Source organism: Aspergillus ochraceoroseus, assembly GCF_002846915.1.
Source record: "Aspergillus ochraceoroseus IBT 24754 chromosome Unknown P175scaffold_3, whole genome shotgun sequence".
Taxonomy (NCBI): domain Eukaryota; kingdom Fungi; phylum Ascomycota; class Eurotiomycetes; order Eurotiales; family Aspergillaceae; genus Aspergillus; species Aspergillus ochraceoroseus.
Genome location: NW_024468478.1, coordinates 990,871 through 1,015,182, shown reverse-complemented (window position 1 = coordinate 1,015,182; position 24,312 = coordinate 990,871). Strand labels below are relative to the sequence as shown.

The following is a 24,312-nucleotide window of genomic DNA, read 5'->3' as shown; positions in this document are numbered from 1 at the left end:
CAAAAGGATAATCTCTATGATAAGGGACGACTGACGACATAAATACCTGGTCAGAACTGCGCCAGGTTACTCGTAGAATAGGCGGGATGGTTGAGATATAGCAGGGTTTAGTGACTGGAGTGTATACGACCATACCAATGACATTAAAATGTCTGCCCAAAGTGGATATTTTCTAACCCGAAGTCTGCCCACATAATAAGCACTACCAGCCAGCCAGCTATGCCCTTTGCTCAAGTACTACATAGTTAGTAGCAGGCGGGTTTTCTCGGTGAGCGGCGCATATAGTTTGATATTCGTCTATATGTCTGTCCTAGGCAGCCTCCACTAAGATATCTCGGAGGATCTGTGTATGTTTATTCTCCCAAGGGTGCTCTGTTTCCACTGCCCTAATCAGCTCTTCATACTGTTTGCTCCGCACCTTAATATCCACCTCGAACGGCGCTGGGTGACTGATTACCCCAGGCAAAAACTCCGGGTTAATGTCGGCCTCCTTGCCGTCCTTCATGACTTTACCGGTAGTGAAAGCCGCTAGAGCTTGGACAATGGTCAAGTAGATATTCGCGTCGGCGATTATACGACCGGGACAAACGCGACGGCCGAACCCAAAGGAGATATGATGTGGATCGCGCTCTGGGGTTTTGCCCAGGAAGCGCTCGGGCTGGAAGGCCATTGGGTTTGCATATTCAGTCGGATCATGACAGAAAGCCCTATCAACATCGCGAAGTAGGTATAAGTAGTGCCTGCCCAACGATCAGAAGCAGAAGCACCCACCAAATATTCGCGAGAATAATCGACCCCTTGGGGATAAAATAACCATTGCACACATCGTGGTTGATAGACCTGTGAGGGATGCCCATAGGACCAACAGGATGCCAGCGGAGGGCCTCCTTGACCAGGGCCTCAACATAAGGCAGCTTTTCACGGTCAGCATACCCAGGTAATCGATGTGGCCCGATAACACGGTCGATTTCTTCTTGAGCCGTTCTTTGGGCTTCGGGAAAGAGAGCCATCGTCAAGAAAAACGACGATATGGCTGAAACGGTCTAGTATACTTAGCAAGCGCCATACTCTCCAGTAAAGAGGAAGAAAAGTCTGGAATTACCGTGTCGGCTCCCCCGCCATAGAGAGCGGCAGCTGACCACTTGATAGCAATCTCTTCTGCGGACCCAGGTGGTATCGGCTTCTCCCCCAGTAGATGCGAGACATAAGATGGTTCATAGTTGGGCTGAGACATCTGCTGCTTAACAAATGCGAAGGGGACCTCGCAGTGAGCCTGGGTTAGCTTGCGGAAGGCCTTTGCAGTTCTCTGAAACCCAGCACCTGGAAACCATGCCGGAATATATCTCACTAAACGGAGTGTTTAGCTTAGGCTGCGCTGGAGGACACTGGAAAGACGTACAGATAGGCGCAAAGTCTACGAGCCATGTTCCCGGACGAGCAGCCAGAGAGAACCCTTCCACTGCCTCATCGACAAGATCCACAAGCGGATCCCGATCAAAGGGCTCAATAGAGTAGCCATAGGTGATCTTCAGGATCACAGCTCCTGCCAACCTACACGAAAAATCAGCATATTCACTTCGCAATGAATGGATTAGGGAAGATATTGCGCACGCACTTTCGGGTATGATCGAGTAGATCCTGCGGGTTGTCCAATACCCGGAGTAGGAAACGCCGCACTTCGACCTCCTGTGTTGAAGTGAAGCGAGCAACGCTTACTTTAGATCCGATCTCGCGGTGTATGTTCCTGCGGTAAGCATTGAAGCGCTTAGAGTACCCCAGCATAGCGAGGGTATCCGCCCAGCCACAACTGATTGTGTTAGAGAAAAACAGCGGCGTAAGATAGGGCAATACTAAACCTACAGCCTGGCAAACGGCATTTCGGGACGGTCCGAATGCACCGCAGATCGCTTTTCAAGAAGCTCCATTGCCAGTTGGATTTCATTGAGAATGATTATTCGCTGCCCGAAAACAGTCACCGTACTGATAGGCCCTGCTCCGAGATCCGCATTAGCAGTGTTTGGACGAACGATCTACCCAGAGCCATTTTGCATGTACCGTAAATATCCTTGTGCTTGAGCCAATGTAGCCAGTCGGGCCTATCTCCCGAGGGAAGATCACGGATATTGCCAACAATGGGCAACGGCTTTGGTCCCGGTGGTAGAGGTTCTGAAGGGCCCTTCTCCAGAAGGAGTCGCTTCAGAATATACAGGACTACGAGGCTAACGGCAGTGACGTAGAGATCCATGTCGGCATGGGAATATGGGACGCCGGGCTTGGTGGAAAGGACATGATGGAAGAAGCGTTCCATAAGGGGCCTTATATAGAAAAGGGAAATACTATATACAAGTAAAGATTGACAGAACCAAAGTCAGCTTTGCATGCATTCATTTTGGTGTAATTGTGCATGGCTTTGCTGTATTTGGGAGATGATGCAGACTAGCGGCTGTTAACTGTGTATATATCAATATTAACTACACACCCTCAAGTCACAGACATGGTGCTCCAGCGTATAATAATGGATTTAAGGGTATCTGTGCGCTCTGTTCTCTATAATCTACTTTGATAGTGATATACGATCTATTTTCGTAACAATGTAGTACGACAATTCTACCGACTCACATAGCTGGGTACCACAAGTCAACTACCGAAAGCATTTAACCCTCGATGAATAGCGGAGAGAGAGACTTTTAGATCATGGTAAAAATCCGAACAGAACCGCGGCAGTCATTTCAGTATTTCCACTGCAGATAACTAACTAAGCGGCTCGTTGGATTTGTAAACACTCGGTCAGACAGACTGGATATAACTAACTAACTAGGTCAGTCTTGGATAGGAGCCCGCTCAGTTTTGGCCTTGTCATTGGAGACTCCGAGGATGATCTAGTCAAGCGCAGGGCCCTGGGTGGAGAATATAGAATGTTGCTATCCAATGGCCCCGAGAGTTACAGGATACTAGCCCCTACTCCGGCTAAGCTTACATTTCACGAGAGCTCGGAGCAGAAGCGTGTCATTATTGGCTGAGGAATAGCCAGATATCAGCAGCAGGCTCTCCCATCCGCATTATTATGATTATCTTGGAAGACGCGGGGAGAGGCCGAGCTTGACGACCTTTGTCTGCCACCACTGTCGTGGCCATGAAGAAACGATCGTGGTCTGCTACTTACTTACCTTCGATAACCTGCGGTAGAGTCCTGCGCATACTGGCCCTTACAAGATTCTCTCTTTTCTGGTTTCGCAATGACGATGATGCTGGCGGCCTGTGAACCGTGTCGCCTGCGGAAGCGAAAATGCGATCGACTCGTGCCCACCTGCAGTCTCTGCAAAAAGTAGGTCATTCCTTTGCCTTGCTGTGCATATTTAATTCATCGTATATCATCCAGGAGGTCCGGCCCGTGTTTCTACGCCACCCCATACCGCCAAATCAGAGCCCAGGAGGTTGAGAACCAATTGATGACAGTTGCTGACAGCCTGCAAGCATTGGACCGCTCGCAAGATGTCAAATTGTGGGAGACGGCCAATGACCGTATATACTACGCCTGGGCAATCTGTTCTCCAGAAGCATCCGAACCGTATCCCATCGCTTCACGCTGGTATATGCCACGCTTGATTCGGCTTTGTGAGTAGCTTAGGCGGACACCTTTGGCCAATTTAGCCGGAACCCCTGCGATCTAATGCAAGAATTACCGTAGTCTGCGAGGGTTTAGGCTTGTCCAGGGTTCCTGTGGACGCTAAGAGTACAGCGTACACGCTCCAGACTGTGTGGGTGCAGAAAGCCCTGGGTGACCCTTGTCTATTCCACGCCACGCTCTTTGCGGGATCTTCCTACTTTGACATCCTCCGGGGAGAAAAACAGAACCCCATCACGATTTACCACCAGAATGAAGTAATCCGACGAATCAATGAGCGTCTGTCAGACCCAGTCCTGGCCCTGGACGACCGAACGATCGCCTCAGTGGCCCCGCTCGCCCTCTTCGCAGTAAGGTGCACGCGAGAGATAGTTAGTTTGTGAACTCGCCCACATGACTAATTTGAATCAGGATCTTAACAATGACCGTGCTGCGGCCGATGCCCACCTCTCAGGCCTGCAGAAAATGGTCGAGCTCCGGGGGGGTCTCCATAAATTGGGTCTAGATGGAGTGGTGGCGACCTTGATGGAAATGTTGGGTTATCCCCTGCCGTCTCAGCCCTGCATTCCCAGTCCGCTAACTTGGCCCGTAGGAATAGAATCGTCTACATGATTGCATTTGATCCGGAATGGGGCTTTTCTTCGACCCTTTCGTCTCCGGCTCCACTCGGCCTCGAGCATAGAGCCCTGAACACCAGCGCCCCCAAGAACCCGGCGTCCGAGGCTGACCATGCCCAAATCCAAAGTCTTTTTCAATGGGTTTCTAATATCAAAGAGCAGGTCACTCTGCACGGCGCAATAGACCCGACCCAAGCGGCAGAGCTGCCCCCTCCATCGCAAGATCCCATTCACGGTTGCTGCTACTTGGCTGCGATGATATTCCGGCATCTGGTAGACATGCAGCCCTACAACGTTGCAAAGCAAGCACAGCTAGATGCCCTTGCCCGCGACCTGAGGGCTTCTTTGGCCCTGACAGAAGACGAACGCTGGCTCCGCGATGCCCCCGCGGCCCTAATATGGACGTGCATTACTGGGGCAGCAGCATGCGCGGATTCCCGAACCCGCGTCTCGTTTTACTTCAAGCAGGCCTCTGCCGTGAGGCTTCTCAACAGGCAACACGACCTCTCCGTGTTGGAAGACATCTGGAATCATTATTCGTGGCTCCGAGGGCGCAGGCTAACCCCTCTACCAGAGGCATATGTGAGCGAATGACACCGGACCCCTGAGTGATGAGAGGGTTTACCTTGTAATTATCAAGACACGACAGACATGATGGATGCATAGCTATTGCTGTTCTAGAAGAATCGATGGAGTTCAAGAGGGCATTGGGGAGAATGTGAAATACCAACAACAACTTTCCTGGGTTTCTCTCCTTTCATTGAATGAATAAACAGAAATCGCACCGTCCTTTCCAAAAGAGGAGCCTGTTTATCTTATACGGATTGATTGCCGTAGGGTCTGTCTGTCTGCCTTCCTTACTGCGGTTGTTGTACTGTAACTCTGCGGACTAGCGCCCGCTAGTGGCATCCGATTTTCGCGATTCCATGCATGTTTACCTAGGGATTTATTCTAAAATCATATCGATTTATCAGGGTATTAAAGTCTTATCCACTGTCATTATCTATAAACACGGGGTTAAATCTCCTGCGACGCAACATGCGCCGTCAAATCCAGCAGTCGGGTAGAGTAGCCCCATTCGTTGTCGTACCACGCCATGATCTTGAAGAACTGCGCATATCATTAGCTTCACTCGATTCGACAGGCCGGGAACGCGCGAGTCTCACCCGAGGATTCAGCTCTGTGCATGCAGGCGCATCCACAATCGCACTGTGCGGGTTTCCGTGGTAGTCGCTGCTGACAAGCTCTTCGTCGGTGACGGCCAAAACCCCCGCGAGCTCGGATTTCGATGCGCGACGGAAGGCGGCGATAATCTCCGCTAGAGAGGTGGGTTGTTCGGTGCTGACGGTCAAGTCGATCATGGAGACGTTGGGTCTGATTTGTTAGCCCTTGAGATGAGAACCTTTTCTGTCCAGGGGAGTACAAAAAAAAAAAAAAAAAAAAAAAAAAAAGGAAGTCTTACGTTGGGACACGAATCGACACGCCCGTGACCTTTCCAGTCAGCTCTGGCAGCACGGTTGCAATGGCCTTTGCAGCGCCGGTACTGGTAGGAATGATGTTGCCAAAGACACTGCGGCCTGTGGTTGCCGTCAGCGTCAACCTCTCACACTTCATCGGTGCATATGATGTGGCGACCCAGAGACAACTCACCCAGTCGGCGGTTCTTCTTGCTGTACCCGTCCAGAACCTGCTGGGACCGGGTCGCGGCGTGCACTGTGGTTAGGAACCCCTGGGCGATACCGAATTGGGTGTGCAACACCTTCAACACCGGGGTGACGCAGTTGGTCGTGCAGCTGGCACACGAGATGACCCTGCGATCGTCGTCGGCTGCATACTGGTCCGAGTTTACGCCATACACGTATGTAGGAGAGTCGGAGCTGGGGGCAGAGATCACAACCCGCTTGGCTCCGCCATAGGTGATGTGATCCAGGGCGAGATCACGTTTGGTGAACTTGCCCGTACATTCGACAACATATTCGACACCCACAGCGGGCCAGTTGAGCTTCTTCAAGTCCCGCTCGGAGGTTAAGGCGATCTGACGGCCGTTGATGCTGATCAGGTTGTCGTTGAGGATATGGATGGGAGTGTTCTCGGAGAGGTTGCCCATCGAGGAGTCATAGCGGACGAGATAGACGAGGTCTTGGACGGACGTGCAAGTGTGGTTAATGGCGACGATCTGGATATCGGTTCGTGTAAGAGCAGCACGGAGAACATTTCGACCTGTTGGATCCGGGGGAGATGGTTAATTGCTAGTAAAGTACGTACATGCCACGAGAGCATCACCCACCTATCCGGCCGAATCCATTGATGCCGACTTTGCAGACTGAGGCGTGGATCGGGGGATTGCTGTGCTGGAATTCATTGACTGAAGGGGCCATATTGGAAAGAATCGAATGAAGTATATAGATGGTGGATATAGTGAAGTGGGATTTGGTCAATCTATAAAACTGGGAAATTCCCGAATGCCGCCACGGAGGCCCTGGGATAATTCTCTATATATACTCCTATTTCATGATGATCTATATACACCCGCAGAACATAACACTACCAGTCATTCCCTCCGGAACTTCCCGCTATCTTTAATATATTCGAATGGAACAAATAATCCGCCGTCCTTGTACAAAGATCGGACCAAGGGCGCTTTACCCGCATTCATGTCCCGAAGACCGGATCTTCAGCCCGGCCCTGAGGCTTTTCTGGGACAGCGGCAGGAACATTACATCCTGGACCATCTTACCGAGGGAAAAGCCGGTTGTTTGATTGGACCGATTTGTCCGGCTGTTGACTTCGCGCACTGTACGGAGTAGTCAACGCAAAAAGGGGGTCACTCTCGTCAACTACTGGCATTAGTTATTCATTGCTCCGTTGACACAGTCGGATTACGGTCCTCAAGAGGCTGGCTTAGAGCTGGCGGATATTTCCATCTGGTCGACGGAAATCGGAGAAGCCAAGCAAGAAACCAGTCAAGCGCGACTGGTGGATTGTTCAATACATACATAGCCTGTCCGATATCCGGCACTTTACACACCATGGGGAATCTCGGAAGCCTTCGTTCGCATTCTTCTTACACATTGTTTATATCGAGCTTGACGAGGATACCCTATTCGCTTGAGAAATATGGAGAGCAAGCTTTCAATTATCAAGAGCATCGGGCCAGGGGAACGAACGTGGGTAATAATATAATAAGGGCCCAATGCTCTCTCGCTCTCGGGAAAATATTCTGGATGAAATACTGACGGATGTCATTCGGTAGTACAGGCTAGTCTAGCTCTTAAAAAGAAAAATTTTTCGTCCCAGGAATGCAAGAAATGATGGCTGTTTTCTTCGATGTGTATAATACCACTACGTATGTTAGATTACTCTTAAACATTCTCCTCCATTTCCACGGAGCAGCCATCTCCCTTCTTTGCCATGGCAATTAGCTGTGCTTCGGGAATCTCGCCCTCGGGCAAATTCTTCGCCATGGACACGATTTCCCAAGGCGAGGAGGCGTCGCGGAAGACGTTATTGATCAACTCCAGGTTGCGGTTCATGGTCTCCGGATACAGGAAATACACCAGCGCTGGGATGCAGGCCGACAGCACTGCATACATAACATAGTACCGATAGCCAATGGTGTCCAATGCAACCGGAGTGACCATGACGACGACGAAATTCCACAGCCAGTGATTGGCGGTGGAGACAGCAGACATAGCGACCCGCAGACGCACGGGAGCTACTTCGGTGCAGTACAAGAAATTGCCGCCGAGGAAGCCGATGGGGTAGAACAGGTTGAAGAGGAAGATGAAAATCACAGACGCAATCGATGCGCCCTGGTTGCTGGATCCCATGCTGTTGGTGATGGCCAGCGCGGTCATGCAAACCGCCATCCCGGCGCCGCTGACGATGAAGACGACGCGACGGCCCAGACGGTCAATGGTGAAGAATGCAATGAAACAGCACAGAAACTTCCAGGTGAGAGCACACGAGGCAAGGATTTTGGCCAGACGGGCACTCATGCCCAGGTTCTGCTGGAAGATGGTGGAGGCGTAGACCGAGATGAGGTTTCCGCCGCACATCTGCTGGAAGAATTGCAAGATAATGCACAGACTGAACCGGTAGAAGAGCTTCTCCTGGTCGTCCTTCGAAAACATTTCCATCAATGACCCTTTCGAGTGCGCCGTCATTTCCAAGCTGGTCTCGATTCCGGCAATCTCCAGTCGAACACTCTCATCCGTGGGGGACGTGCCCTTGAGAGCCGCGAGACTATGGCTTGCTTCTTCGACGCGGTTCACCTGGACCAGCCAGCGCGGGGATTCGGGAAGGAAGAAGACCGACAGCAAGATGACCAGCGAGGGAAACAGAGAGAGGGCGAGAGGGACGCGCCATTGCGTGGTGCTTTCGGGGATCTGGCTCAGGCCAAACTCAATCCAGTTGCACAGTGCATATCCAAGACAGATGAAAATCCCGTCGATAATGACATGCTGGCCACGGTTTTTCGCAGGCGAGCATTCTGACTGCCAGACCGGCACCGCGACACTGAACTGGCCAACTCCCATGCCCAACAGAATGCGGCCCACCACGAACTGGATCAGCCCAAAGGACGCCACCTGCAAGATCTGCCCTATGATAGTGAGGATCGCCCCGACGAAAATCGTCTTCCGGCGGCCGATACGATCGGAAATGAATGTGCACGAGAGCGCCCCGATCAAGGCGCCGATTTGGAACGACGCGATCACGGCTCCCTTGCTGGTGGAGTTGTGTAATTCCAGTGCTCCGGTGGCATGGATGGTGTCAATCTGCGGAAACGTCTTAACCCAGCTCTCAAGAGTCGCTAGAGGACCAAGGCCAACTTGGTTATATCCAAAGATGATGAAGGCCGGGGCGCCAACCAGAGCGACCTGCGCGTGGTGTAGAGCCCGGGCGGACAGGCCAGACGGCGCCGAAGAGTTTGGCGTCATATTAGGAGCGTGAAAGGGGAGTACGCAAAAACTATCGTCTTCTTCTACACCCAAAGACGGGGAGACCATGGACTCCCTACCATCTTATACCACATTGGCGTGGAGACCAGCAAACCTGGTTGACCTTGCGCTACACTCACCGTTTACATTCGTGGAGTCCCCACACATTGGCCGGTGATGTTGAAGGGGAAGGACTGCAAAGAGATTTGCTACTTCTCCAAAGCTAGCTAATAGCCTAAGACTACGATATAAAGCAGTTGTGGGTGCTGCGCTATTCTCTTCTCCCTGATTCCCACCCCCAGTTTGTTCTCTGCGACGCGCAACATCCAAATCCTTCCCCTTATAGAAGCCAATGCAGAAAACTCCACGACCGAGAGAATCTTCGGTGAAGCATACAACACCAAAAAGAAATCCACAAAAAAAAATCTTCGATCCGCCTCGCCAAGCTTGCCTCGGCGAAATTCCGGGCTGCGGCGCGATCTAGGATTGATATCGTTACCATTACGGTCAATGCCATCCCAATGAACCCAGGATATGTATGCAACCAATCCATGGATGTTGGCCCTGGGCCTAGCCGGACAGCTGCCGGTTTACCAGCTCTAAACATCGAACCTACCGGACACGATTCCCCTGACTCGAATCCGGAGAGGACAGAGCACAGCCCATACAGAATTAGGGGTTGGGTGTGTCCGAGCCAGAATGGCATAGCAGCGGAGCCATCAATCCACATTTGTAGCCGCGGTGAAGAATCCTGAATGATGGACCGAGTAGATTCAATATTGTACCTAATAATTTCTCGGGGGGACCCGCATCGCGCCGCTGGTCGGTTCGAGGCTTACCGGGGCGGTTTGGCTCGGTGGATGCTCTTCTATTCTGTTCTTATAGGGGTCAAAATACTTTCTCTTCATGCTGAATCTTATGAATACTACATTAGCTTATTATGGGATAGATTAGATTGATGGTGGCGCCTTGTTAGTCCTGCAAGTTAGGCTTAATTTAACAGTTCTTTTATAATTAGTGATCGTGAATTAGGAGAAAAGGAGACCGTCCACCATTTAGAAACACAGCCTTCCGTACGCAGTTCACCCAAGGGACCAGTGGCTTATAGAACCTGGTGAAGTATTCATTCACCGGGGGAGTGAAGTCCCCTTCATGAATTAAACAGCCGTTCTTTCCCGAAGCCAGCTCCATATTCACATAGAGGGTTGCCCACGGTGCTCTTTAATAGCAAGATCCAGGTCAATTCAAATGCCGACCATGATGGGTTCTCTTTTTGATCATTGGGAATGAGGTTTCCGGTGGATATATCCCCCTGTAAAAGCCCCAGCTCCATATCCAATGTTTTGTAACACTTTTTTATATATTAGTAGGTTAACACCAGGATCTGGTGAGGGCACGCACCTTCTATACAGGTCTCAAGCGCAGAAAGCATAGAGACGCGCGATTTGCTTTGTAGATAGATATTAACCACGCCTTTCTTTATTGCTTCGGGTAAAAGTGTGCCTTCTGCTTCTCGCCCCGGATACTGCCACGAGTCTTTAATAACCACGGCATATTTGTCTGGTCCCCTTCACGGTGAGCTTTCCAGCAAATCGTAGCTCTACCCACGACATATGGTGCCCGCTTTGTAAGACTGTCAAGGATAAGACGTTCGGATCGTGGATCTCGTATAATATCAATAAATCTTTTCCCATCTGATGTAGACATGATACTCGGATCATAACCTAGTTGTTTATCATTCCTCTGAAGAAATCCCAGCATCGTTAAGATAATCTGGAGACCATCTTGGTTGATAATAAGGGAGACGATGCTATAGCACCTACCGGGTCAAATGCCCACAGTCCACACAGAGTAAAGCCTGTAATGGTCGACCAGGGTGTGCCAAACTGTATGATGAGATATTATAGTCAACCCTTCTTCTGTTGTTATATCTCATCATACAGTTTGGCACACCCTGGTCGACCATTACAGCGAATCCTCAAAGTGGTTGAAGAAGTTCTGGCTTGAGAAGTGAAGGAAGGTTTCTTATCAGCACCCGCTCTGCCGTCTTCCACCGCCTGCAGTTTTCGCTCTTGATATACCGAATTGGGTTAGCGTGGATGGCAAAACTTTGAACCAATATCATTGGTCAGAATCTGACCGCCGGTGAAATAAAACCCCGACCGAGAGAATAACTTGCAGGCGCCAAAGGACTCATTGAAGGCATCGACGATTGACTACTAGCCATTGCTTAAACTTGCCCACTACTATCTCTTCGAGTTGGAAGGGTATAAGTCAGGAATATCATATTTAGAGGCTCGATATTTCATTATCTCGGTGTTATATCTTTGGGCCTGGACTCAAATATGTACAAGCTCTTCGGGCCCAGATACTCTACTGCTCCTAAGTAGTACACAATACAATATATACAGATGGCAGGCCAATCGAATAAACGAAAACAACCACCCAAACAAAAATTCGCAGATGTTGGCAGTTATCCCACACGTAGATTTACAGAGGCACCCGGGCTGAGACCGCGCGCCAGAAGGAACAGCGGTCACCTCGACCTCCTTCCCAGGCATACGCGTCGGCAAGACGGAACGTGTTGACAATGCCATCGCCTTCCCGGAGATAGTAGGTGAGATTAGGCGTGACGACAGTTTGTTTGATGTAGCCTCCAGTCGTATTGAGGTCCATCTGCCAGGGCGAGAAAGGCGTGAATTCAGGCCAGAGCAGATTCTGGTGAGGTCCGATTGGTGCTGTGGCATTGGGCTTGTCCGCCGTGGCGTCTGCGAGGGAAATGACAGGCGTGTTATGGATAATAAAATTGCCCCAGATCTTCTGGAAGGCGTGGTTGAAATCGGTGACGGCATCGGAGAAGTAGGCGGCCAGGTCAGCACCGTGGTAAGCGGGTGTGACGGAGTACTGGTATTTCCAGGCGCTATGGGGTCCCTCGCTGAAAGCCTCGGCAAGCCATTGAGCAGAGCAGTCGAAGGTCGACTCGGCGAAGATGTTGAACACTGTTTGCTGGAGACCTGTGGCCATTTCTGACTGGTTTAGAGCGGTCGGGCCACAGTCACCGAGGGTGTCGAACCGCGGGCCGTCATCGCTGGGCTGGGAATCCCGCGTCAGATAAATCTCGTTGAGCAGGAACTTATCTTCCTCAGTGAGCCGTGGGAACGTGCTGGAGATGTAGTTGGCAAATGCCTCGCGGCTGACGACATTAGGGTTGCTGAGGGGAACACCGTCGTTGGCGTTATTCTAAAATCATTCTATGTCAGGACGTTGGACATGATCTGAAGATGAAGAAGAACCAACTTACTCCAACTAAAATGCGCTGGCCGCTCACCCTGCCCTCCAACAGCTGTTGCGATGGGCGAGCTCGGATATAGTCGCCGTCAATGACGGGGAGAAACGCAAAGGTGCCGAAGAGGCCGGAGGTTGAGACCAGGGCACTGGCATTTTGCAGAGCCGCAGTTGGAGCCTCCACAAGGCAGTCGAATGTGCTGGAGTAGCCGGCTGATTTGGCGCATCCACAACCCGCAAGCTCGGCAAAGGAGTTGTAGTGGTTAGACGGCTCCTCGTCATTGTATTCGTAAATGGGAGGGGAATACGGGCTTGCCGCGATGATCTAGTTTTCCCCGGGAGTCAGCCGGACTGAGAGATTACAGCGACATGTTGAATTAGGAACTCACATTGTCGAAGAGACGTGATTCTCGGCCACCATACGCGAGGGAGTGCAACATGACTGCTCCAGCACCGGAAGACTCCCCACCAATGGTGACTCGGCTGGGATCGCCGCCAAACTTCGCAATATGCTTCCGGATCCATTCCATTGCGAAGCGCTGGTCAAGGAGGCCGGCATTGGCTTGACCGTGTGCCTTGACCTCATCTGAGGAGAGGAATCCGAAAGCGCCGAGGCGATACTGAATCTCCACGGTGATGAACTTGTTGTCGTTCGTATTCATCATAGAACTCGGGTCATACACAGCGCCGAACAGCGCATAGCCCCCGCCATCTATAACAGATCAGCAAAACCACTTGAGTAGCCTAGGCGGCAAGCCTATATGAAGGACAGACTGACGTATCCACAAAAGGACAGGAAGACCCGATGCTCCAGGGGCAGCGTAGACATTGAGAAACAGACAGTCCTCGTCCCCCAGGCCGGAATTGAAGCCGTAGACAGCGGGGGTTCCAGCCGCACCAGATTGTGGACATACCGGAGGCTGATCAACAGCCATAGTGACATTCTCATTATCCTGTGGGGGTGCCGCGGGGGCTTGCCAGCGCAGTTTACCCACGGGCGGCGCAGCGTATCGAATCCTGTATGGAAGACTTTGTTAACCATGTTTAGAGATGATCGAGAAAGTCCGAGGTCCTTGCCCTTTCCAGATATTCAGACGATGTGCGTCATTGTAGTATCCCTGATAGGTTGCATATCCTAGATCGACCAGCGGTTCTTCAGGGCCGACAGGGCGAGCAGCCACCAGCCCCGAAAAGCCAGCTGCGAAAAGGGAAATGGGGCCAAATCGCATTGTTTAACCGATCAATTGACACGTTTGGCAGAGGAAGATGTAGGTGTAGGAGGGCAGGATTTCATTGCTTGACCAACAGCAGAGGGACCTGGCCGGGGGGGGGGGCGGCGGGGGAATTGGCGTTGCAGGATTACCTTAAGTATTCCGCAGATCCCGGGTGTATCCAGACATAGGGGATGGAAAGCCAGGAAGTAATTTCGGAGACTCTTGGTCGTGCATAGTTAGCCTTGATCTCCGTGGCTGGATACAACTTTCGCTTGAGCTAGTGCGGGAGTTTCGGACCAAACAGTAAGAGCTAAAACAAATATGACAAGGGCTCTTATCTCCTTAATTTAAATTTTTTCCCCCGGTATTAACAAGACTAGCAGAAGCTTACAAGTTGATTTAAGACATCTACGATGTGCAGTAGGCTTGGGTTCCTGAAGTTTGGCCCGAAGAAGACTTCGGATGGACTGCACGGACAGACATGACGTCCTCTGACAGCCCCGAATATCTGGCTCAGTCAAAGGTGACGGATTTGATCGTCTGTTATTCAATCCCGATCCCTCTCGAGATCCTTTCGACGGCCCTGCGACTCTGGGCCCAGCAGCAGCCATGGCGAGGTGGATTGGCGTTCGACGACATTCTCATGATTTGGGCTACTGTATGGGACTGAGATTTCCAATCCATCTTCTTTTGACATGGGAGCAATGCTGATTTTGTATGGCTAGATTGTCAGTGTCGGGCTGTGTGTCAGTGGGTTGGTGTACGGTATGGCCCTGATGCAAAGCAATGTCTCAATGAGACTTATTACCACGCAACTAACCCCTGTATCAGGACCTCCTTATGGCATGGGTAGGCACATTGAAGCTTTATCCGGTCAGGAAGTGGAAACCTTCATGTTGGTACGAGCCCGTGTTGACCGTCATGAATCCGCTCTAACTTGCAAAGGGCGACTATGTCTTTAGCCATTTCTATGACTTTGCGATTGCGAGCACAAAGCTGTCAGTTTTGGCCTTGTACTATCGCCTCTTTCCGACTCAGAAATTCCGGTTCATTGTGACGCTCACCGCGGGATTTGTGTTTCTATGGCTCGCGACGATGGAGTTCGTGCTTGGATTCCAGTGTCGACCTATACAGAAATTCTGGAACAGCGAGATTCCGGGGAAATGCTTCGATCTCGTTGCATTCAGTTACTTCACCAACATCACCAATTTAGCTACCGACATATGGATCTTCGTGCTCCCTCTACCCATTATTCTGCGATTGCAGATTTCGAGACCCAAGAAAATTGGCCTTAGTTTCCTCTTTTCCGTGGGGTTAGCGTAAGGACTTATCATCCATTCCGCCAGATTGAATAGCTACTGAACGTTGAGGATATACAGAACTTGTGCTGTTAGTGCCGTGCGGCTATCTGTCGTCGTCTCCCAAGGATCTTCGGATTTTACCTGTAAGTGAAACCCTCGCGCTGACTGGAACAAAAGTCAACTCACAACTGCAATCCTCTAGGGGCTGGAGTTCCTCTGGGAATCCTATCGGTATGGGAACCTCTTGGAGGTATTTTGTGCGCCAATCTACCCATAATCTACAAGCCCCTCGTGACTGCTTTTAGAAGGGCGGCCGGGCTTCCGTCGGCTGATCAGTCAGGGGCCGGTGTCCATGACAGCTGGTACAGGCTTGATAACTCTAGCCGAAGTAAAGGGAATGCGCGGCTAGTTACCTACGCAAATGGCGCTGACGGAGAGATGATTCGCCTGGAGCCCGTAGAGGCTGATGGCATCTTGGTGGAAAGACATGTTGAGCAGCAAGTATACTACGAAGTAGATCACACCGCACAAAAATAGTTCTCTCTCGATCATAGATTTCCTCTCAGTGCCGAAACAAGGACCATATGTTTACGCTCTCTTGGGTTCTTGGTCCGAATACCACCCCCAGTAAACCGCCGCTGCGGTTATCAGACCCATCAGCCCTTCAAAAGGTGCGACACTTCGCCATGGCCCCCCATTCCGATGGAAAATGAAAGCGGCTAGAAGTCGCCCGGGAACCGTGGTTACCATCATCGGGATATTGTTCTGGAAGGAGGCGACGGCATAGAATGCGCCTAGAGACAGAGAGGTAAGGCTATGTAGGTGAGTATCAACCCACCACTTGTTCACTAGGCCCCAAAGAAATACCTCATTGCCTGTATTGTCCCCATGCTAACACCTTTGACTGGAGAGTTCGGGAGGCTGGCCACAGCGGATGGCCAGAGCAGAGAGTAAACCCCACTTAGCAGAAGAGGGGCCGCTTGGATGCCAAAAAGATACTGCGATATGTCTGGACCTTTGAGACGGAGGTTCTTATTGTTTGCCGGCATTTTGATTCGGTCAAGTTCCGATGTGTACCTGCCTACTTAGGTAGTTTTTCGACTGCAATGTCCTGCGTAGTAGTCTAGACACTCTTCAGCGAACCAGGGGCTTCAAATATGATGAACAGATTTTCGACTAAATTAGTTTCCGGCTGGCCCGGGAAGGAACGGGGGGGATGCTCCGCTAACGTATGATGGCCAAAAAATGCCCGGTGATGATGGTTGTTCACTGCGTACCTAGGTATGCTCCCGAACGAGAGTAACAGGAGTCTAAAGAAGTCTGAGATCTTATCTGGCTCTCGCTTCTTGTACCGAAGCCCCATGATATGTGTTCAGGAAGAGATGAACGGCTGCCGAAGTCCTGGTAAGTTGTTTCGGAAATATTCAACCTAGCTATCCATAGACGTGCGCTCCACCTTCCGGACCGTGCTCTAACAAATGGACCCAGTTGACAAATTAATTTTAATAAGCTCTCTCTAGATAACTAGTTAACTAGTTACTCCGTAGCATGATCCTCTGCCCATATCTTTAACCTACCTACCTGCTGGTGGCTTACGGAGTACTCCGTACTCCGGTATACTCGGCACGAACTGGTCTATTTCTGTGACAATCATCAGAGTGTGTTCTTGGAAGGCTCCCACAATATATTATTTTCCGCGGAGCCGAAGCTGAATTGGAGACTTGTAAAATGCAGCCCATTGACTTTGATTGAACCCGATGACCGATTACTGCCCTCTAGTCATAGTGGGAATAATAAGAATCAAGAATCAAATCTACAGTACATCCCAAAGATATTGAATAGCAAGAGGAAGAACCTCGTATAATAATATATTTATTTATGCTTAAATTTGTTTATTAAACCATGCCGGTAAATGACGGTATATACCTAGGTAGCTGCGAGGTTGTTATAACCCTACCTGATGGCTGAATGCTCATAGATCCGGAGTGAGTTCCTACATCCAAAGAAGATTTAGACAGCAATCAAGACGGAAAGGAAAATTTGAAGAAATAACGGTTATTCCTGAAATCGGAGGGATTGTACTTGTACTTGTACTTGGTTTGTTTATTTCCATGCTTGTACCAACGTTGGATATGAACCACCATGCATATTAGCTTGCATTAAGCATATTATATTATGTATATCATATCATGCCTGAATAGATGATAGGGCTCATAAAAATTGAGCAAAAGAAACCAAGGTGAGTTTGTATTTTTATCTTAAATTTTTTACGATACAATATGAGCTGATCTATTCTATGTAGTAGTTAAGGCATATATATACCTAAGCTACACTGAGAATATCTCCGGCTGCTGGCCATATATTGATATTGGCAAGTATCACAAATACAACAGCGGTGAATAGATTGCAAGCGCATGCGTGCCTCTTGTACTAGATCATATATACCAAAGCAAGTTGAGCAGTAGACATGAGCGATGTTGGATTTGATCCACAAGTGCACAGCTTGCATGTAATCCCTCTTACCTTTACCCCAAACAAGAAACAACAACCGGAACTCTGCTAATAGTTGAACGGCTCGCAGATCCGAGAGCGTCATGGCCACTGGGGCTGTCGAGAAAGCAAATGAAAGAACATATGACGAGTATAAATTTACCGGTCTTGTGATTCGTGAACTGAGCTAAGACTTCAAACCGCAAGAGATTTCTTGCGGCTCGCACCCAGATCTAGTATCGAGATGACGGTCATTAACCTTCCTTTTTATGTTATGAGATGGCGTCCGTCCATAGAAATGGTATGTCAAGTGAAGATATTGCTAGGTGATGTTGAAATAAAGTTGTTTGTCACGAATAAACCTAGACAGTTATTCGGTCCTGCTTTCAAAACTATACATGTATACCTGTCACGTTTATATCCAATCCCGCGTGCACAGCCTCTTTGCCAACAAGTGGGAAAGGAGGAAACGTTGGCTATAAATACGCTGACACGAAAATTGTGCTACCGGGTGAAATAGATGTTTAATTATAGCCTGACGAATGTGCCCTTGATCCTGGGTGTATACCCTAGCTGTCCTTGAACCGAGAGTACACGAAGAAGTTGACTACGACAGGCTGCTCCCACCATGCTAAACTTAATAGGCAGTGCCTCAAGTGCAAGTTTCCGCGTGTCCAGCATTATGACCCCTGCTAATTTCCTACTGCCAGGGCTCCGGACGTCAAGATGATGTTGAGAATTTTCACCCGGTGGCCTGCAAAAAGTCTCAAGCACTGCTGGACGCGCCAGGAGAGCGGGAATCTCTACATCATTATGGGACATTTCCCACGCCAAGTTCTCCGTCGGTATCTTTGTCTGGCGATGACACATCTGTCTCTGCGGGCTCACTCTCCGTAGGTGGCTCGCATACTTCATTCGTGGAGACTGCGGCGTCGTATGCTCATGATTCTGATAGAGGAAGCGAGCTACAGCTTCATCCACATGAGGAATTGGACACTTCCTCCCATGCCACGTTCCCCGTATCCCCCGATCTCCTGGATGAAATGATAGCTACCAGTAACGTGGATCTGTTCATGGCTCTTGGAGGCATAAGCGGCATTGTAGCATCACTGTTCACCCACCGGGACCACGGGTTGAATGCTGAACATAGAGCGCGTGAAGATTCCCACCAGATTGAACCGACTCTTACGGATCGAAGGAAGGGTTTTGGCGTTAATATTCTCCCGCAGAAACAGAGCAAGAGCTTTCTTGAACTGGTATACAAAGGGTTCGATGATCATGTGTTAATTTTGCTCTCAGTGGTCGCGGCTATCTCACTCGCTCTGGGCTTGTATCAGGCTTTTGGCCCTTCACACAACCCCGACGAACCGCGGGTTGAGTGGGTGGAAGGAGTAACTATTTTAATTGCAGTTGCTATCGTGGTCGTGGTTGCAGCTTTAAGTGACCTGCGCAAGGAAAGGCAGTTTGCAGAGCTGAATAGAAAGGTTTTCGATCTCTACAAGCCCGAAAGTTTACCTTGTGTAATAGCTAATGCCATCTACCAGAATTCCGATCATTTGGTGACTGCCGTACGATCTGGTCGGCTGTGCCAGATCTCGAAGGTCGATGTTGTTGTGGGCGACGTCCTATACATCCAGCCCGGAGATGTGCTTCCTGCCGATGGAGTTGTGATAACAGGGAACAACCTTCGATGTGACGAGTCCTCTATTTCCGGAGAATCGGACCAGAAACGGAAAACTCAAGGCGATAAGATGGTACCCTTTGCGGAGTCAAACGCGTATAGTGACCCCTTTCTGTTCGCGGGCACAACGGTCCTCGAGGGAGTCGGCACTTACCTGGTCACAAGTGTTGGTGTGCGCAGCACTTACGGTAAGCTTGTAATGTCGCTGATGGAAGAAGAGATCAAGCCGACTCCATTGCAAGTTAGATTAACCATCGTTGCAAATCAGCTTGCGACTGCTGGCGTGACTATTGCGATCTTCCTTTTCGTCATCCTTATTACCAAGTATTGGGTTGGATTGGGCCGCGAACTAGAGACTCCCATGCACCAAGGCCAACATCTCCAACAGTTACTACGGATCACCCTGGTATCCATCGCTGTTATCGTGGTTGCTGTGCCCGAGGGGTTGCCGCTCGCCGTGACTCTGGCCCTGGCCTTTGCAGTCACCAGGATGCTGAAAGACAACAATCTAGTAAGAGTTTTTAGTTCTTGTGAAACAATGGGCAATGCGACTAGCTTGTGCTCGGATAAGACCGGGACTCTTACCCAGAATGAAATGACTGTGACTGCGGGCGTGATTGGGGCAAACTGCGAGTTCAAGGGACTCCCAACAGATGTCCATTCAAGTCCGGACGTCCCTAACGCTTCGTTCAGCAATAGAATATTCTCTGGCATATGTGAAGAGATTCAAGACCTGGTATCTCAATCGATCGTCATCAATTCAACAGCCTTTGAAGAAGAGAGAGGCACAGACAGAGCGTTTGTTGGCTCTAGGACTGAAAGCGCTCTACTTATATTTGCACTCAGAAGGCTCGGGGTTGGATCCATCACCTCAGAGCGAAGACGCGTCCCAGTGATCCGAGCCGCGCCATTTGACTCTTCCAAAAAGTATATGGCAACGGTAGTAGACCTTGGAGGCACGTATCGAATGTACGTGAAAGGTGCCCCTGAGGTGTTGTTAGCCAGAAGTATTCAAACGCTGGAAGACGTGTATCAAGCAACCTTTAACACCCCCGTGATGGATTCCAATATGATGGCCTACTGGAATGGTATTATGGACAAATACGCCAGTCAATCCTTACGAATGATCGCGTTGGCATATCGAGACTTTCACACTTGGCCTCCCCAAGACGCATTATCAAACGAGAGCCCTTCTTGTGAGGCCCCGTTTGACCATTTGGTGGAGGACATGACATTCATCGGAGTACTTGGCCTCCAAGACCCCGTGCGTCCAGGGGTACCCGAGGCGATTATAAGATGTCAACATGCCGGAGTAACAGTGCGAATGGTCACAGGCGACAGTGTGGGGACTGCCACGGCCGTGGCCCAGCAATGCGGCATCCTGCAGTCAAATAGTCTGGTTCTAGAGGGATCCGTGTTTCGATCTTTATCAAGAGCGCAGATCTATACAGTCATTCCACGACTTCATGTTCTTGCTAGGTCCAACCCAGCGGATAAACTAATGCTAGTGAAATACCTCAGAGAGCTAGGTGAGATTGTTGCTGTTACTGGCGACGGAACCAACGACGGACCAGCTCTCCAGTCTGCCGATGTGGGCTTCGCCATGGGAATAGCTGGCACGCAAATTGCGAGACAGGCGTCATCCATCGTTTTGATAGACGATGACTTTACTGCCATTGTCAAGGCCATCCAATGGGGGAGGTCCATCAATGACTCCGTGAAGAAATTCCTGCAGGTACCTCTCTCTTCCACCCTCCACCGGCTTTTTCTGTCTTCATGCTGACCATTCTCCTAGTTTCAAGTGACTGTTAGTATCACCGCGGTTGTCCTTACAGTCGTGTCTGCGATCATAAGTAAGACAGAGGAATCTATCTTGACCCCTGTGCAACTACTGTGGGTGAATTTGATCATGGACACATTTGCTGCTCTGGCCTTAGCCACGGACCCTCCGTCTGCATCCCTACTTGACGCGAAGCCAGAACCACGCTCTGCACCTTTAATCAGTGTGGAAATGTGGAAAATGATTATTGGACAATCACTGTACCAGATAATCGTGGTTCTTCTCTTCAATTTCGCGGGTGATAGGTTTTTATACCGCATTGGACCAGAAGAAAGCTTCAAAACATTGGTTTTCAATATATTTGTCTGGATGCAATTTTTCAATCTGTTCAAGTAGGTTGCTCACTCATCCACCTGTTTCTCCTGCGTAAATCCTATTAACCGGAACCAACCCTCAGCTGTCGTTGCCTTGGTACCAAACTCGATATTTTCCAGGGCATTCTCCGGAATCGATATTTCCTGGTGATTGACTCTGTGATAATCATCGGGCAGATCCTAATAATATGCTTTGGGGGAGATGCCCTCTCTGTGGTCCGCCTAAGTAGCCTTCAATGGCTCGTATCTATTGCCTTGGGAGCGTTTTCCTTGGTTATTGGCACATTAGTTCGCTTGATACCCAACCAACTTATTCTCAGCACTTCAAGACGTTGGCAATATACTAGATTAGCCTGATATATTGAGTCTTCCAATTGGCAACAAAATGGAGTGCATTCAACAGGGAATAATAGAACGCCCTGATTCTTCATTGTTCAGGATATAGTGAATGCCACTCCTGCTTTTCAGATGTATCTGCTGGGTTCTCTCACTCTTAATCACTCCTTACGGATTTTGATTCCATATTAAAGATTGATAGACTGTGAGCTAGAACCATAAAGTATATGAGTGACCTACACATCCCAATTCCCCATATTATCTACTACATACCACACGATAGTCACCGCCTAGAATCAACCCGGATGGGATATGTAGCACAGGAATGCTACGACTGGGGGCTAGACCTGGGCAATGGGCCCTGCTACTTTATTTTTTTTCAAAGCCCAGCAACACCGGAACGATATGATCTGGGAATCAGTGCGCAAAATCCAACATTGCCAGTATTCTCAGTTGAATCTCGACGAATGAGGAATACCACGTGACCAACAGCCCTAAAAGGGATCTTTTCCCAAGCCACAGTACCAGATATGAAGTATTTTGTGGCTGCCGTTGGTCGTATTTCCAGGAGATGCAACATCAGAAAATAGAGCACAGGGAACGCAGCGTGACATATACAGGTTATATCCCTCGATTGGTGGCTGACATCAATGACTCCACGACTGGTATACTGGCAATCCAGAGCCATCTGCATTTATATTGGTGACTGCTAGAGAGGTTTCTCAGCCTTTTATGAAAACCAAGTCATGCAAGGATGAACATAAATATGTAGACCATCCTGCCGGTTGGTTTTGAAGTGTCGAATGCTCAAGGGCTCTCTCTACCAGAAGAAATTCCGGGCCGTCCAGCAACTTACAATGGCATCTATTTACGCTCTGCCTAGGACTTTATTTTTTGTCCTCTACTTAATTGTCCTTATTAATGCTAGCCTGCCGCAAGGAATTCATACACTTAAACCGAGAGCTGATAGGGCTGCTATTTCCATTAATTGCACAACCAGTACTACGAGTACTGCAGGTACACCCATTCTGGGTACAAAGGGCCATACAAGCACAGAAACAACAAAAACAACAAATTTTACAACCACCAGCACTATTCCTATTACTGCTACGCTGAATACAACCAGCATAGCAAAGACAACGCATTATAATACTACTAGTGCTACGGCTCCATGCACAACAAACCATACTACTACTCCTCCAAAGACAACTCATTATAACACTACCAGTACAACTTTATGGACAACAAACCATACCACTGCTCCTCCAAAGACGACGAAGTATAACACTACCAGTACTACGACTCCATGGACAACCCACTATAACACTACGAGCACAACGAGCACAACGTTATGGACAACGAACCATACCACCACTCCAAAGACGACGAATTATAATAGCACGACTACTACACCAAGAACAACCTGGACGCCAAAGACAACAAACTATACCATCACCACTATTCCACACACGACCGGCGTTCCAAAAACCACAAATTATACCACGACTCCAAAGACCACCAACTCTACTACGACTACTATACCAAAGACGACAAATCATACTACTACCACTCCAAAGACAACCTGGACGCCAAAAACGAACTATACCACCACTACTATTCCACCCACAACCAGCATACCAAACACCACACATTATACCACCACCACCACCACCACTACTTCACGAAGAACAACCTGGACGCCAAAAACAACAAATCATACTACTACGACCACTACTTCCGTCCCAACGGAACCAGGAGCCTCTGGCCCTACGGAAATAACCACAAGTCCCGAAGCCGCAACTTCACTCACTCCAGAGGCAGATACAACTATAATTACCACCGAGTACGAAACGGTGACCCGTACGGGGGCTATGTGCCCGGGGATAAGCTGTACCAAAACCGAGATTGTCCCAATCACCACTTATGCGACAGTCACGCAGGGAACCACTTGCAACGAACCCCCCTGCACCAAAACGGAGAGCAGCGAGCAGATGCCCCCGGAGACTACCACAGCATGGGAAACCGAGTATGCTTGTCCGACAACGTTAGCGAGTCTTCCAGAGGGGGAGGAAACCCAATGGATCACGCAGTACGCGTGGGTGACCGTGTGGGCAACCCATTCAGTATGTTCAGAGAAACAGTGATCTATTGCCCGGGTAAAAGAGGATGCAATGGGGGGAATTCATGTTTGATTTCATAGTCTAGTTGCGCAGGTTTCCGGTTGAAATACGAGGGTAAATGGTAATGAAGCAGCGCGGGAAGCCCGTTAGGATTCAGACCCTGTTCGAACATGCAGTGGATGAAGAAGACTGGGAAGCGACTGGGAGGATATAAAGATGATGAGAGGTCGTCAAACTATGACGGTAGAAGGTTGACCGAAATGGATTCAATTGGTCTAACTAGGAAATAGAGAGAAGGAGATGCTTGGAGGAAGCATGGAGATCTAGAAGGAAATGGTGGCCTTAAATACACAGAGTAGTCACGTGTCGCTATCTTCTTCTTTATGGTGATGCTGCTTTATGGTGGTGCTGGTTGCATTCACTGAGTGTAGCACTCCAACATAAAGACCACTTGGATGTGCCAGTTCTGAAATCACCCCCGTAGAGTTCTAGCTTAATCTTATCAATCAGTCCAGCGTAAGTGTGAGTGCGTTGGATTGAGGGACCACA

The 24,312-nt window shown here is 49.5% G+C and overlaps 9 protein-coding genes across 9 annotated transcripts; 4 read left to right on the top strand and 5 right to left on the bottom strand.

The window, feature by feature from the left end:
* Positions 1-310: 310 nt before the first annotated feature.
* Positions 311-2,245, bottom strand: P175DRAFT_0435672 (cytochrome P450; the record flags this gene model as incomplete). Its single annotated transcript, XM_040893747.1, has 7 exons — positions 311-707; positions 772-1,043; positions 1,103-1,347; positions 1,400-1,551; positions 1,616-1,807; positions 1,861-1,993; positions 2,056-2,245. 7 exons carry the CDS (start codon positions 2,243-2,245, stop codon positions 311-313), a joined length of 1,581 nt encoding a protein of 526 aa, XP_040752997.1.
* A 991-nt stretch (positions 2,246-3,236) lies between these two features.
* Positions 3,237-4,836, top strand: P175DRAFT_0531123 (Zn(II)2Cys6 transcription factor domain-containing protein; the record flags this gene model as incomplete). Its single annotated transcript, XM_040899845.1, has 5 exons — positions 3,237-3,325; positions 3,380-3,615; positions 3,689-3,975; positions 4,037-4,158; positions 4,218-4,836. 5 exons carry the CDS (start codon positions 3,237-3,239, stop codon positions 4,834-4,836), a joined length of 1,353 nt encoding a protein of 450 aa, XP_040752996.1.
* A 369-nt stretch (positions 4,837-5,205) lies between these two features.
* P175DRAFT_0456396 (type I glyceraldehyde-3-phosphate dehydrogenase) lies at positions 5,206-6,620 on the bottom strand (the record flags this gene model as incomplete). Its single annotated transcript, XM_040894629.1, has 5 exons — positions 5,206-5,352; positions 5,409-5,616; positions 5,705-5,819; positions 5,893-6,462; positions 6,530-6,620. 5 exons carry the CDS (start codon positions 6,618-6,620, stop codon positions 5,260-5,262), a joined length of 1,077 nt encoding a protein of 358 aa, XP_040752995.1. The 3' UTR covers positions 5,206-5,259.
* A 984-nt stretch (positions 6,621-7,604) lies between these two features.
* Positions 7,605-9,182, bottom strand: P175DRAFT_0515712 (sugar porter family MFS transporter; the record flags this gene model as incomplete). The annotated part of the gene is made up of 1 exon (XM_040898873.1): positions 7,605-9,182. The coding sequence occupies one exon, from the start codon at positions 9,180-9,182 to the stop codon at positions 7,605-7,607; it is 1,578 nt and encodes a 525-aa protein (XP_040752994.1).
* A 1,361-nt stretch (positions 9,183-10,543) lies between these two features.
* On the bottom strand, positions 10,544-11,156 carry P175DRAFT_0192791 (uncharacterized protein). The gene has a single exon (XM_040892546.1). It carries the CDS (start codon positions 10,941-10,943, stop codon positions 10,662-10,664), a length of 282 nt encoding a protein of 93 aa, XP_040752993.1. The 5' UTR covers positions 10,944-11,156; the 3' UTR covers positions 10,544-10,661.
* Positions 11,157-11,573: 417 nt separating this feature from the next.
* Positions 11,574-13,862, bottom strand: P175DRAFT_0192545 (putative carboxylesterase). Its single transcript, XM_040892545.1, has 5 exons — positions 13,545-13,862; positions 13,246-13,484; positions 12,857-13,179; positions 12,484-12,792; positions 11,574-12,422 (listed from the first exon to the last, which is right to left on the bottom strand). The coding sequence occupies exons 1-5, from the start codon at positions 13,694-13,696 to the stop codon at positions 11,673-11,675; spliced, it is 1,773 nt and encodes a 590-aa protein (XP_040752992.1). The 5' UTR covers positions 13,697-13,862; the 3' UTR covers positions 11,574-11,672.
* Positions 13,863-14,162: 300 nt separating this feature from the next.
* Positions 14,163-15,695, top strand: P175DRAFT_0508551 (putative integral membrane protein PTH11-like; the record flags this gene model as incomplete). Its single annotated transcript, XM_040898360.1, has 5 exons — positions 14,163-14,339; positions 14,627-15,000; positions 15,061-15,125; positions 15,185-15,390; positions 15,537-15,695. The coding sequence occupies 5 exons, from the start codon at positions 14,163-14,165 to the stop codon at positions 15,693-15,695; spliced, it is 981 nt and encodes a 326-aa protein (XP_040752991.1).
* Positions 15,696-18,545: 2,850 nt separating this feature from the next.
* P175DRAFT_0434319 (cation-translocating P-type ATPase) lies at positions 18,546-21,664 on the top strand (the record flags this gene model as incomplete). Its single annotated transcript, XM_040893652.1, has 4 exons — positions 18,546-18,956; positions 19,017-20,888; positions 20,949-21,325; positions 21,391-21,664. The coding sequence occupies 4 exons, from the start codon at positions 18,546-18,548 to the stop codon at positions 21,662-21,664; spliced, it is 2,934 nt and encodes a 977-aa protein (XP_040752990.1).
* An 836-nt stretch (positions 21,665-22,500) lies between these two features.
* P175DRAFT_0522849 (uncharacterized protein) lies at positions 22,501-24,053 on the top strand (the record flags this gene model as incomplete). The annotated part of the gene is made up of 1 exon (XM_040899286.1): positions 22,501-24,053. The coding sequence occupies one exon, from the start codon at positions 22,501-22,503 to the stop codon at positions 23,785-23,787; it is 1,287 nt and encodes a 428-aa protein (XP_040752989.1). The 3' UTR covers positions 23,788-24,053.
* Between the last annotated feature and the right edge of the window lie 259 nt (positions 24,054-24,312).

Excerpts from the sequence above, each read along its gene's own strand:
- P175DRAFT_0192545 (XM_040892545.1), bottom strand. The coding sequence starts at position 13,696 with ATGCGATTTGGCCCCATTTCCCTTTTCGCAGCTGGCTTTTCGGGGCTG. Across the intron at positions 13,485-13,544 it reads CGTCTGAATATCTGGAAAGG|GATTCGATACGCTGCGCCGC; the intron begins GCAAGGACCTCG and ends TCTTCCATACAG. Across the intron at positions 12,793-12,856 it reads AATCACGTCTCTTCGACAAT|ATCATCGCGGCAAGCCCGTA; the intron begins GTGAGTTCCTAA and ends GGGGAAAACTAG.
- P175DRAFT_0192791 (XM_040892546.1), bottom strand. The coding sequence starts at position 10,943 with ATGCTGGGATTTCTTCAGAGGAATGATAAACAACTAGGTTATGATCCG.